The sequence below is a fragment of the Emydura macquarii genome, unplaced genomic scaffold (genome assembly GCF_026122565.2).
Source record: "Emydura macquarii macquarii isolate MOO-44397 ecotype Brisbane River unplaced genomic scaffold, CSIRO-AGI_Emac_v2 contig_2422, whole genome shotgun sequence".
Taxonomy (NCBI): domain Eukaryota; kingdom Metazoa; phylum Chordata; order Testudines; family Chelidae; genus Emydura; species Emydura macquarii.
Genome location: NW_027132559.1, coordinates 24,148,083 through 24,162,955, shown reverse-complemented (window position 1 = coordinate 24,162,955; position 14,873 = coordinate 24,148,083). Strand labels below are relative to the sequence as shown.

Genomic DNA, 14,873 nt, shown 5'->3' with positions numbered 1-14,873 from the left:
GAACTGCTTAACTAAATATTTTTTATTTGTTCTTTTACAGTATGGTAAATAGAAACGTCCAGACTCAAATTCAGTTACAACTTTCAAAGTTCACTCAGAGTTTTAAAGATTTATTTCCTTTTTTCTGAACCCCATATTCACATCTTAAAATCATTGAAGAGAGTTTAGGACAAGTTCATCCCATAGTTATATTATAGTTTTTAATTCTAAATAGGGTTGGAACTGAAGGCCAGCCATTTTGGGTCATCTAGTGCAGCCTTCTGCATCAGACAGTGTGAACCCCTAAAAGAGAGAGAGAGGTTAGGAAAGACCCTATATTTTCCACAAGCTTCTCTATTCTCATTTTGAACATCTTTGCTGAATTTACCATTATAGACAACCTGTTCTGTTATCCAATTACCCTGCCCATCAAAGGACTTTTTGGGGGGGGTTCTAAATTTGAAATCTTGCTCCTGTCCTTTATTTTAAGCTATTGCTAGTTGTCTTAATAGTAGTATCCACTGTAAACCATTTTGTCCCCATTGGGCTAGATAACAAAAGCAACATGGGAGAAAATTCTGGGGAAATGAATTCTCCATGCAGACCCCCTCAGAGAGATATCCTTGCATTATTCAGGGGAAAGACAGGCTGTTGACTCCTTGCAAGAAAGTCACACTAGCACAACAGGACCAGGGGAGGGGATAATATGCACTCTCTGACCCTACCTACCCACTCCCCTTAGCATGGGCCACAGCACTGTGGAACATCCTGTGTGGAGCCTGGGGCAGCAGGGTTTATAGGGAGAATGGAAGAAGGATAAAATCTGAGCCAAAGAAGGAATTCCATGCACAGAATTCCCTCTGCCAGTGCAGATCTCAGGGGGACAATCTAGGATAATCTAGGGGGACAGCTACCATCTTGGCTGATGCTAGGTATTGAACTCGGGACCATCAGAGACTTTATAGCTTGAATTCTCAAATGATGACCTGCAATAGATCCATATCCTCTCGGGATCAGGCACAGAGGATGACACATAATACATATGCCATGGGTTAACTTTATTTATAATGATAATGTACCACCAATATCTTGTTTCTCAATGCCAACTAAACTCAATTTCCTTAACTTTACTCCAACTCAAGTGTTCTCCAGTTCCCTTTTTCCGTTTTTCCTTTCCCTTTTTTGAACTTTTCCTAACTATTTGTTTTTGGTTTTTTGTTGTTGGTTTTTTGTTTTGTTTTTTAAATGAAGGTAAAAGAACTGTGTACATTATTCCAGGGAAGGAGGACTCATCAGTATAATCTAATTTGCATGGTCACCTCTCATCATGCAAGATATCCCTTTATAACTACTAGTTTGTTATATCATGAAACAAGCAATTGTGAAATCGATCTTGGAAACTATATTCATATTTGTGGGACTTTTTTTAGAGTTCCTGTGCTTCAGTTGTGAAACTCCAAGCTGAAGATCAACCATGCAAATCAATTACAGGAAGAAACAAAGCCACAGCAGTGCCAAACTTCAGAATGCAGGACAAACAATTTCTTTTAAATAATCTGCCATTACTCAGACACGTATTATACATCAGGATGCATGAATAATTAAAAGCTCACTAAACCTTTGTTTCGGAATGGAAAGGTTAGGGCTTTACATTTCTAAAGACACTATGGAGTTTTCTTTTCCACATGAAAAACTGGCTCCAGATCAAATTGGAATAAACATTTTGATAATATGACTTCACTAAAAGGGAGGGAGAGGGAGAAGCCTTGTGAAAACTTCCATTTGCAAAACAAAGTAAACCCGCCTGCAACTGAAATCCCCTTTTATTTCCTGTACAGGTGCCAGGTCTTGAACAGACACCCAATTTATTACCCTGTCAACTGACTTATTAGGGTTGACACAAATCGAGCTGAAATATGCCTGACATACTACAGTCAAGGCTTTTTTCACACTTTAGCACAAAGCCAAACTTTTCTCAAGGTGGAGGGAAGGGGAGAGGGAGTTATGGGAGTTCTATTCCCTGTTTTCTATCAGCAAGATGAATATGATTCTCTCCCATTCTTAATATGCGAAAACCAGTCATGAAATAACCCAAGGCTAAAAACAATTCACCAAAACGATACAGCTGGGAAATTATCATCAGGCTCTGGAAAGCCCTTGATTAGAGGAAACAGCACCCTACATTTTCAAAAAATGTTCCAACTAGACCCTAAATCTGAACCAAAGCCTCTGCTCCAATATGATTTTACTCTCTGGAATTTTAGCCTAAATAATCCAAATTCCCAATTCTCCTCAAAGGAAAAGAAAAATAATATCACAAAGTAAAATATGTGGCAAGTTTGAGTACTCATACAGCTCTTCTATTTTATATTCTGTTGTCTTCTAGCACTGACCTTCATTCCACCACACCTATTCACGTCAGATTTCACTCTCTCAAACTATTAATTTAATATATTGATATTAATTTATTTTAGAGAAAGAGGAAATAAAAAACAACAGTCTCTAAACTTGGGGGGGGGGAATAAGAAACAAACATTTCTCATGATCTCTTATTATTATAAAACTCATTCTTTCCACACACCTTTGTCATCTCTTGCTATCCTCATGTATAACGTAGCATCTAACTCATAAAAATCTTATACATGCAAGTCATCTTTATTCTCACAAGTACTCACTGACTTCAGTGGTGTTATTCAGGTGAGCAAAGCCTACTGACATGAGTCTATACACGGTCTCTGTACTGGATAACTATGCATCACTATCAATTCAGTTATGCTGATACAAGTCCTAGTGTAGACATAGTTATGCCAGTATATATGTGCTTATACAAATATAGCTTATTCTCCTTCCTGTACAGAGTGAGCTCTACTGGTATAAGCTTATATTTTACCAATGTAACTGCCCACACTAGGGAGGTTGTACTGCTTTAACTATAGTGGTGTAACTGGCACAACTGGTGGGTTTAGACAAGGCTTTAGGATTTACAGGATGGGTTGTTAGACTGCAGTTCCTCTCAGGGAATTTGTCTTAATTTTATTTATACATTAGCTCCATGTACATATATGATGCTGTAGAAATAGCGATGTTTATTCAGTACCTCTTACAACATGGAGCCTGATTCTGATCTCTCACTATTGTAAACCGGTAGTGGTTCCACTAAATCCAATGGGCTTACAATGCTTTGTAGGTGAACTCAGAGTCAGACCCATGGTCTTCACCAGGATTTAGATGTCTATGTATTAGTGGACATATCCCACGCAGCACAGAATAAATTTATATGAAGTTTCTGGGAACACAGAAAGAAGTAACAGCTCTTTAAAAATATAATGGAATAACTGTAATGAATCATTATTTGATGTCATATGGTGAAATGAGGGGAAAATATTTGCATGGTCATGTGGATTTTCTAAATCAACAGCTTGGGTCAGGCTCCTGAGTCTGAAAAAGCAACAATTCACTTCTTTCACACTATCCTATGCAGTTCTGAAAGTCTATTACTTTTAAATTTTACTGTTTGATTTTAGAAGTAATTAAGGAATTGTTTTTTCTAGTTTGCAGAACTTTGAGATGTTGACCCAGCAAATTAGGCCTTCTCTAAAACTGCTGCTCCTGTACTCCATCTAGTGGAATACTGACTGTGCTTAATACATTTAGTAAAGACATTGAGTTTTACACTGTGAGGTACTCTACACACTGATACAGAATATATGGTTATAACATTAGATCTTTGCAGAGTATGCAAACTGAGCCAATTTATCTTAATGAAGAACAAGAAAACATGTAATATAATTCGACGTGATACAACCTGGCTTGGGAAACAGATGGGGAAAGGGCTGTTTTGGGGGTAGAGTAAAGATCAGTAAAGATTATTAAACTTCGCTAAAACCCCATCTCCAATCCCAGTAAATATAGCTCACAATCTGTGTTCTTACATACTCGTGTATGAACAAACTACTCTAATGGCTTTCTGCAGCCAAGGTGAAGCTTCACATTTTCCTCTAATAGGAGTGAGCAATAAGTTAAGAGATTACAAATGTTTTTTAAACCTATTTCTGTGTTAATGTGCCCTCTATAACCAGCATGTCTTTGCATGTGTACATGTATGTAGGCACGCTCTCTGCCTCTAAATCAATGGAAGCTTCTGAGGGCCTACATTGTCTACGCCCTTTTGACCATTAGGGCATGGAGTTTCACTTATCCACACTTTCAGATGACATCAATCTCCACTATTGAAAGACTGAACTAGAAAGTCTACTTGACATGTAAAAGTCTGCAAATTATGCTTGTTAGGTTTTAAATTTTACCTGAGAAAAGAAATTCACACAATTTTGATAAACAAACTCAATTAACTGCATTGCTTTGTGTATGAGATATGAAGAACTTTAGGGGACATAGCCTTAGTACACCATAGTCATTATTGCCACAAACCAGGTGCCAAAATCTTATGAAACACATAATGACATATATCCCTTTTTTCTGAAGGTCAACAATATTTCAAAGAACTTCAATTTTCTCTGTTTTAAAAAACTATATCTGATAAACTGTAGCTGTCTCATTGGAATGGAAAATTCCATTGCAAACATGACCAACAAAACTCTGTGAGGGAGGGGGGAGCTGCACAGTAGTGGAGTGTTCCCCAACTAGTTTGAAAACGTACCTCCCTAAATTATCCCCCAACACATTTTGATTTATGTTCTGCTGCTTTAGCAGTAGCAATGGACCAGTAAGAAATAGTACGCATACTTGTTCGGTAGATATTTATATCTGGAATAAGACTTCTCTTGGGGGAATATATTTTTTAATAAAACAGCAACATTTCAGGCATCCTGGCAACAGTTTGCTGGGAAAAAAATATTCATAACAGAAGTTCTCAAAATAATGTTTACCCCATCAACATTTAACTTAATGACAAAATTTTGCAACTTCTATTCACATTGGAATCAAGTTGAATAAGCCTGTTCAATTTCTCTCCCAAAACTACTCATCATCAAATGTCATACTTCGTATGAGGAAACAGTTTAAAAAAAAGTGTTCAGGTTATGTTGCAAGTAGTAGTGTATCCATGACAAGCAACTCTGTTACATGCTGCACAGTTTGATGGGCAGATGCATTCTCATATTTGAGAAGATTTTCCCTTATACACAAATTTTATATATATGACATACTAATACCTACAATTTAGTTTTTCATTTTCTCTGCCAATGAAGTACAAAACACTGAATAAAAATGGTTTTCCCTCAGGTCTGCAACACTTTTGTTACCCAGAATGTGGAATGGAAAACTACTCTCAGAGACTGAATTTGGTTTTCATGACTTCTCATTTTCCACATAATCCAAAAACCTCTTTGTGATGACGCAGCAGAAGCTTCATTCTAAGTAATGGATTAATAGGCTGAAGCCCACCATTTTAGCTGCAACCACAGATTTTTTTTAAAGGAAGTGGCAAACCATTTCTGCTAGTTGAGAAAATGAAAATTAGTCCCTGGGAGAGGATACAATCAATGGCGTGTTAATCTAACCCTCAGGTGTTAATGATTTGCACTAGGATGTCCCCTGATGCTGTGGGTTCTGCTGAAATATTGTTTTAGCCGTTTCTGTCAGATTTCCCTACCCTTTTCTTGCTGAAAAGCAACTGACTGAAGGGGCAACAAAAACCCAGTAACAAATTGTGCTTTCTTTTTTTTCACCCAATCCTTGTACACCAAAAGAGGGGAGGGAGGGGCACAGAATGCTCTCTTTTTCAGTCCTGTCCTGTTTAATCTATCTAATGTCCATAGCTCCTTTAACTGATAAAAACAGTGAGGGCAAGGATTCATCGTTAGAAACTGGCAATTAACACCTAAATTCTATGATTTGTAATTGCTTTGTGAATGTACTCTCAGTAAGCTAAAAGCCTTTCACACAGTTGTTGCTTGAAAAGACAAACTGAGAAAAGAGCTAAAGTGTTCCCAGATCTCAGGTAGCAGTATTACACTAGTAGTGAGCTGGAAGAGAATATTGGTGCTGGCATTGAAAAGAATAAGGACACTGAGGGCCAGATCCTGAAAAGTGCTGAGGGTCATTAACTCAGTGCTGAGTGTCATCATTCACTTCACCAAATTCACCCATCCTTACAAAACAATTTGTGTATAGCATGCAGAGAGCCAAATCCCGCAAAATGTTGAGTGCCACTGTGATGAAGGCACTCAGCATCTTGCAAAACTGAACTATATGCATACAATGCAATTTTTCTTAATACATATTTTTGCAGGGATGAATGAATCTGGTGAATTTTACTGCTCTTAAATTAAAAATGAGAGACATAGTACCAAAACTTAACTTCCATATACATCCTAACCTTCAGCATAATCTGCCCTGGCCTTTCCAGATCAGAAACATGGTCAACTTGATTTGGTAAATCTGTGATGTGTATGAATCTCCAGAAAACAACATTAATTCTAATGGAAAATATAACATGATACATAATAGGATCTGATTGAGATTTTTCAGCTGTACAGTCATTTTCACTACTCATCAATTATTGAAAGGGTTTCTTGTTTATATAAAAACTGATACACAAAACAGGCTGGATACAATTAGCACCTTCAAAAATAGGAACATGAAATAACCAACCAAATAATTTTCAATAAATTAAGCAACCTTTCCTTTGAATATTTCTGATGTTGATAGTACACATCTCTTATTTGTGTATGTGTAGGCAGAGTTGGGAAATACCGAGCTGATATCTTCTGTGTATCTGCTTAATTCCTTAAATGGCAACTTCCAATGCTATTGCTTTTGAAAACTGAAATAAACAACCACATATAGTCTATACTTTCTGGGAACCTGATCCAAAGCCATAGCCATAAATCTTGTCAAATTAACTGGATTTTTTTTTTTTTTTTTTGATGAAACTACAAATTTGGTTCATAAAGCTTTTAGTGTTAATGTAATATCTTTACATTTTTTTAAGGTATTTTTCTTCGTAATGCACACCATTTTGATTAAGAAACTAAAACAATACAAAATCAACATGGCACACATTAAAGGAATTAATAACAGCCTAACTGAATGTAACTGCAAACAGGAGATGCTGTGTTTCTAGTGGAGTCTTCTAGAAATCAGTTCTTGGCCCTATGCTATTCAACATCTTTATCAACATCCGAGAAGAAAATATAAACTCATTACTATTAAAGTTTGCAGATGACACAAAAATTGAGGGAGCTGTAAATAATGAAGAGGACAGGTCACTGGTACAGAATGATCTGGATTGCTTGGCCCATGTGTTTCAGTACAGCCAAATGAAACTCCTACATCTAGGAATAAAGAATGTAGGTCATACTTACAGGATGGAGAGACTATTCTGGAAAGCAATGACTCTAGAAAAAAGACTGGGGTCATTGTGTTGCTGAACGTGAGTGCCCAGTGTGAACTGCGGCCAAAAGGACTAATGCAGTCCTTGGATGTATAAACAGAGGAATCTGAAGCAGGAGAAGAGGTTATATCAATTCTGTACTTGGCACTGGTGTCACTGAATCCAGTTCTGGTGTCTATACTTCAAGGATGTTGAAATATGAGAAGATTCAGAGAAGACACATGAGAGTGGTTAAAGAACTGAAAAATATGCCTCAGAGAGAAAGACTGAAGGACTCAATCTATTATTTAGTTTATCAAGGAGAAGGTAAGTGTGACTTGATCATAGTCTACAACTATCTACCTAGGGAACAGAAATCAATTAATAAGATAGTTTCAGTGTTGAAGACAAAGGTATAATAGTATCCAATGGCTGGAAATTGAAGCTGGACAAATTCAGACTAGAATTAAGGCGCACATTTTTAACAATGAGGTTAATCAACCATAGGAAACAACTTTCACATGGGTATTGTATATTCTCTATCACTGGAAATTTTAAAATCAAGATTGGATGTTTTTCTAAAAAGATATGGTCTAGTTCAACCATAAGTTGTTGAATTTGAAGAAGGAATTAATAAAAGTAAATCCTATGGCCTGTGTTATGTAGGAGGTTAGATTAGATTATTACAGTGGTCCCTTTTTGTTTTAAAATCTATGAAAAATCTGCTGGAGTGAAACAAAAGACTCCCATTGATTTCAATGGCCATTGGATCAGGTGCATGTTGAGAAATTATCATTTATCCTTATTACTTCAACCTAAGTTTCTTTTTTAAAAGACCAACGGAAACAGGGAGACTTATTTTTTTTAATTTCCTGGATGCTAATAGAAAGAAAACTGAGATTTAAATATACATTTTAACACAAGAAACAGTCAGCCTACCCAAAGTCACAGTATCCTCAAAAGCAGATAGCCCAACAGATTTCAAGATGGATTTGGATTTGGTTAATATCCTTTAAACATTAAATGTACTCTTACATTTCAAAAAGAAATTTACATCTTTTAAATGTCAAATCAATTTTTGGCAAAGCTGCATCCACGTCCTGATTAATTCATTTGGGTTAACTACAACCTTTTAAAATATTTATGAGGTATTCTTCCTCCTCCCACAAATGAGGAATGAACCAAACCAATACAACAGTCACACTTACTCTGGAAGTCGAGACAGGACTCCCGCAGAGAGAGAAGTTATGCTGTCATTGATCCGACCTGGTGCCTGGTGACTCCAAATCCAACTGACAACAAACTCCAACAGCATCAAGACACAGAAAAGCGGAGTAGCCTGGAAAGAACAGTTACAACATAAATGCAATGTCGCATAAATTTCCTAATATAGCAAGCAGGGTACTCAGAATAGCATCACATGTTAGAAGATATCATAATGACATTTTAGAATGGCTTTCCTCAAGTTTTCTCTTTTATTTATTATTTGCAATACCATTGTGTCTAGAGATGTAACTGGCTAAGGTGTGAAAAGTCTTAGCAACACTCATATGACAACAACGGATCTGAATATTAAAATAAATTAATTATACCTTGGAAAAGTTTAATAAAAATATATTGATTTAATTTGTAAGCAAATGAGACTTGATTATTTTATGTCATCGTGACAAGTGTTTAATGAATGTATAGGTATAGTTGAGATATATTGTCACAAATGTTCCAGATGGTCTCATTCTGGATGGCATTTCCATATATGAAAGGATCTCTCCTTTAGTCTGTTTGAATGGGGAGTTATACTGCTGTCTTTGGCTACGGGAACTTTTCCATAAGATCCAGAAACTGTTTTGTACAGCTGAAATCCTTTTCTAGCCATATCAGCAACATCTTGAGATTACAAGTGAATGAATGGACACTGTGTATACTATGAGTCACTGGGAAGAAAATAATGACCTCAATTCACCAAACACTGAAGAACTAAAAAAGTTACATTGGCACTGCTTCATTGATTTTAACTGAAATTTTAAGATAAACTTATGATTATGTTTGTGCAGTTTGTGCTTATGTTTGAATTCAAGGGTATGAAAAAAATCAGTGCTGGTACCATCAGCTATCTCTGTTCAGATTAAAGACATAATCCTACAAACGTTTAAATGGAACACAATATTTGCTACTGTTAGATTTGCTCTGCTACTGCAGAGTTTACTACTTAGCACCTTTGTTTTATATTCTCCCCACATTTCCAGTTTTTAATGCACAGCAGATTTTTGTACTGATAATGTATAACTCCCTTATAAATGTGGTCAGGAAGGAAACAGGAGGTTTGGGCAACTGGGGAGGGATCATTTGAGGCTTTTGGCACTGGGAAGGTACAAGAGGCAGCAGAGATAGTGGGATGAGCGCATTAGATGGGTGTCTCTGCCAGAAATATCTGGTGTCAAATACTGCAGATAACAAGGTTGACCTTTACACTTCCCTCATTAGAATTCAGAATTAATCACCAATTGAGATGAATGTGGTAGGTGGATTAAACCAATCAGAATGATTGTTTCTTGCTATGCAAAGACTCAAGAAGGCAACACTGCACTTAGTTCCAGTTTTAATATTATCTTCCCAAATATGAGGGAAGGGATGAATTCTCTGACAAATTCCACAGTAGTGGAATATACAGGCCTTGACTGTCCTAAGTTGTTGCAATGAAGTTTTTAAAGCACTATGCCTAGCAGTGTTTACAGGACTGGACTCTAAATTATTATGTGAAACCTTTTGGAAGGAATGGAAACCGAATGATTTAAAGCCCACAAAATGCCTCAAAGGTTTCCTTCCTTGAACAAAACTAAACAGGTAACACTGATAATTTGGGACAAATAAACCATAAATACATAAATATAAATAGCCCATTTTTTTGGTTTGAAATACAACAATCCTAGAGAGTTCTCAATAAAATCATATTCCCTTTTTTTGTACCACCTGCTTCAAACCTAAATAGGAAATGTGATTTTTTTTCTGAGATATGATTAAAAATATAACATTATGTTAGAAAAATAGCTATAACAAGCACATTTCCCATCCTCTCAACCAAGGCTCAATGACAAGTTTTTAAAAATGAGTATATAGACAGCAGGGAGAAGAACTGGCTTATTAACGCCCAGTCCTGGTAAGGGACCATTGACCTCAATACTGGGAGCCAGATCTGGGCTGTCATACTGCAGCATGGGACTGAGCTATGGAGCAGCAAATTGCACAGACCCAGAGAAGGACACCAATTTGGGGCCCTTTAAGGATGAAGGGAGAATGTTGAATAGAAAAAACATGGTTCTGCTGTACACAGCTATTTGCTGCTTGAAATATTTCACTTTTGTACACTATTGTCACAACTGCAACCCCTTTATAACTATTGCTTTGAGCATCTATTTCCCACTGTGTGGTTGTGGCACAGTCAGCCACCCGACAGTATTTACCGAATGACAGACAGGAGTGAGGTGTCAGACACTCCTATGCAGGCAAAGGGGGCACCATTCATATTGTCTTACCCACTTGCCAATCAGGGAACTTGCCAGTGAAAAAGAGTTCTCATTTATGGATCCGAGCATCTCAGTCCACAGCAACTGCTGCTCCCCTCCCACACCGACAAACATCCTTGTTGTCAAAAAGCAAATCAAAGGGATCAACTAACCCAGGTTTCAAGCTCTAAAAGTGCTTCCCTCACTTCCCCATTTCCAATTCCTACCTTTTTGCCCATCAGCAGAAATACTTTAAGTGGGTTTGGGACAGTGTTTGTGATTGATATGCACTCCATTTAGCCTTAATCTGTAGCCTGAAGAGCCCACTCTCGGCATGGAGGAGGAAGCTATCCTTGTTGAGAGTGGGCACTTAAATCATCAATTTCTGCAGAACGTAAAGTGTCATTTTAAAAAAAAGTGTCTACCTCTTTGCAAAATAATATTATCCATATGAATGGAATGTATCCTGATACAATGTTTTTTTCCACTGTGCAAAGTCTTGCGACATTATTGAGAGTCTCACAGTATTTGGTGTTTTCTTAAAGTCTAAACTCCTGTAAAATGATTACATGAGAATCCAGCTTTCACTGAAAACGAAATAAAAGTTTCTAGCCCTCACGGAAGAACAAAAAAACCTAAAAACATGAACTGAGTACATTCAACAGGCTCACAAATAAGAATGCAAATAAAAACAAAGCCACTTAAAAAAAAAATAAAAACCCTCATGATCTTTAAAGCCAATTTCATGACGGTGGGGAGAGGACGACGGCGGGGGGAGGGGGTGCTGATTCATGGTTTTTGAACACTTCAGGCTGGCAATTTTATGTATTCCTGAATCTGAACACAGACATTCAGTGTCTCTGATGCTGCTCGTATCTTTTCAAAGTAGTAGAAGCAGAGAGAAACTGCTGCTGCAAAATCTATGAGCAGAAGCAGAGTCAAGCATTAGAGCTGCCCTTTTGTGGGGCTATGGGAGGACTCAAGAAACAGAGTCTACCTCCATCTTCTTATACCCACATTAGACAGGAAGCTCAATGAGGGACAGAAAAACCACCACTCCACATCGCAACATCCCAGATACTTGAGAGAAGAAAAGTACAGAGAAATTTCCCTTTTCCTTTTGATAATTAAGGGAAAGGGGACTTTCCAATTCATCTAGCCACACAATGATATAGAAAAATGGAGCCCCTGAATATGGTCCAGGACCAGCATCCCAAATGGAATCCAAACACCCTTTCTTTTGCCTGAAGTTTTGGTGAGGAGGTTCTCCATAAGGCACTGCCTCAAAACATCATTATAGCCAGAGGCTGATATTAAAGGTAGCGATACCTAATAGTTTTAGGCTCCATGTCTTAAAGGGGACCCTACTCTCTGCTTTGCAGTTCTGCTCTCTCTGCTCATCAACAGCAGTAGCAGTGCTGGAGAGTTTCAAGAGATTTAGAAGGCACAGAAACACTTCAGTTGGCTTGGTAAATTCTCCAACTCCTTGTACTCAGCTAGATTGTACTAAAGCACTTTATTTTTCACTCACTCCCCCACAATCCATTCCCTTAATTGCTTGCTTGCCTCATCCACCTGTTATATTGTAAGCTCTTTAAGGAAAGACCTGTCATTTATTATGCCCAGCACAGAAACTTTTGCCAGTGTCAATGGGGGGGAAGGGTGGAGGGTAATTTATACTGGCAAAAGCGCTAGTGCAATCACAGTTATAACTTGATAAAAATGCCTTTGCCAGTATACCTTATTTTGCTATACAGACTGAAGCACTTTTTTGCCAGCATAAGCTGTCTCTCCACTAAGAGGGTTTGCCGGTATAGCTATATGGGTAAGCTTTTTCTAGGGTAGCCACGGCCTACATATTTCATAGACTTTAAGGTCAGAAGAAACCATTATGATCATCTAGTCTGACCCCCTGGATAACACAGGCCACAGAACCTCACCCACCCACTCCTGTAATAGACCCCGATATATGACTGAATTATTGAAGACCTCAAATAATGGTTTAAAAACTTCAAGCTACAGAGAATCCACCAGCAAGTGACCCATGCTCCATGCTGCAGAGGAAGGTGAAAACCCCCCAGGCACCTATGCCAGTCTGCCCTGGGGGAAAATTCCCTTCCAACCCCAACTATGGCAACCAGCTAAACCCTAAGCATGTGGGCAAGACTCACCAGCCAGATACCCAGAAAGAATTTTCTGTAGTAACTCAAAACCCACCCCATCTAACATCCCATCACAGGTCATTGGGTGTATTTACAGCTAGTAGTCAAAGATTAGTTAATTGCCAAATTAGGCTGTCCCATCATACCATCCCCCACAATGATTTATCAAACTCCGGCTTGAAGCCAGCTAGGTTTCTTGCCTGCTTCTCTTGGAAGGCTGTTCCAGAACTTCACTCTGATGGTTAGAAACCTTCATCTAATTTCAAGTCTAAACCTCCTGATGGCCAGATTATAAATTCTTCTGTCCGCATTGGTGCTGAATTTAAATAATTCTTCTCCCTCCCTGGTATTTATCCCTCTGATGTATTTATAGAGAGCAAACATATCTCCCCTCAACCTTCCCTTGGTTAGACTAAACAAGCCAAGCTCTTTGAGTCTCCTCTCATAAGACAGGTTTTCCATTCCTCGGATCATCCTAGTAGCCCTTCTCTGTACTTGTTCTAGTTTGAATTCATCTTTTTAAACATAGGAGACCAGAACTGCACACAGTATTCCAGATGAGGTCTCACCAGCACCTTGTATAATGGTACTAACACCTCCCTATCTCTACGAGAAATACCTCACCTGATGCATCCTAGGACAGCATTAGCTTTTTTCCATGGCCACATCATATTGGCAGCTCATAGTCATCCTGTGATCAACCTATACACCAAACTCTTTCTCCTCCTCTGTCACTTCCAACTAATGCATCCCCAGGTTATAGCAAAAATGTTTGTTATTAGTCCCTAAATGCATGACCTTGCACTTTCCACTATTACATTTCATCCTATTTCTATTACTCCAATTTACTAGGTCATCCAGATCTTCTTGTATGATATCCCAGGCTTTCTCTCTATTAGCAATACCTCCCAACTTTGTGTCATCCACAAACTTTATTAGCACACACCCATTTTTTGTGCAAAGGTCAGTAATAAAAAGTTTAAATAAGATTGGTCCCAAGACCAATCCCTGAGGAATTCCACTAGTAACCTCCCTCCAGCTTGACAGTCACCTTTCAGTATAACCCATTGTAGTCTCCCTTTTAGCCAGTTCCTTATCCACCTTTCAATTTTCATACTAATCCCCACCATTTCCAATTTAACTAATAATTCCCCATGTGGAACTGTATCAAATGACTTAATGAAATCTAAGTAAATTAGATCCACTGCATTCCCTTTGTCTAAGAAATCTGTCATCTTAACAAAGAAGGAGATCAGGTTGGTCTGGCATGATCTACCTTTTATAAAACCATGTTATATTTTGTCCCAATTACCATTAACCTCAATGTCCTTAACTACTTTCTCTTTCAGAATTTGTTCCAAGACTTTGCATACTACTGAGGTCAAACTAACAGGCCTGTAATTACCCAGATCTCTTTTTTCCCTTTCTTAAATATGGGAACTATGTTAGCAATTCTCCAGTCATACGGTATAACCTCTGAGTTTACAGATTCATTAATAATCCTTGGTAACAGGCTTGCAATTTAATGTGCCAGTTCCTTTAATATTCTTGGATGGAGATTATCGAGCTCCCCCGATTTAGTCCCATTAAGTGGTTCAAGTTTGGCTTCTACCTTGGATGTGGTAATTTCTACCTCCATATCCTCATTCCCATTAGCCAACCTGCCATTATCCCTAAGCTCTTCATTAGCCTCATTAAAAACAGAGGCAAAATATTTGTTTAGATATTGGACCATACATAGATTATCCTTAACCTCCATCCCATTCTCAGTGCTTAGCTCTCCCACTTCTTTCTTTGTTTTCTTCCCATTTATACAGCTATAGAACCTTTTACTATTGGTTTTAATTCCCTTTGCAAGGTCCAACTCTACTTGGATTTTAGCATTTCTCACTTTATCCC

At 37.9% G+C, this 14,873-nt stretch overlaps 1 protein-coding gene across 2 annotated transcripts in view; it reads right to left on the bottom strand.

Annotated features, from left to right (window-relative positions):
* AGMO (alkylglycerol monooxygenase) overlaps nucleotides 1–14,873 on the bottom strand; it is a 245,299-nt gene that overhangs the window by 227,858 nt on the left and 2,568 nt on the right. For both annotated transcript variants that reach the window (XM_067562116.1, XM_067562117.1), the window contains exon 2: nucleotides 8,521–8,651. In XM_067562116.1, coding sequence (XP_067418217.1) covers nucleotides 8,521–8,651 — 131 coding nt within the window. The remainder of the gene's footprint in view (nucleotides 1–8,520; nucleotides 8,652–14,873) is intronic.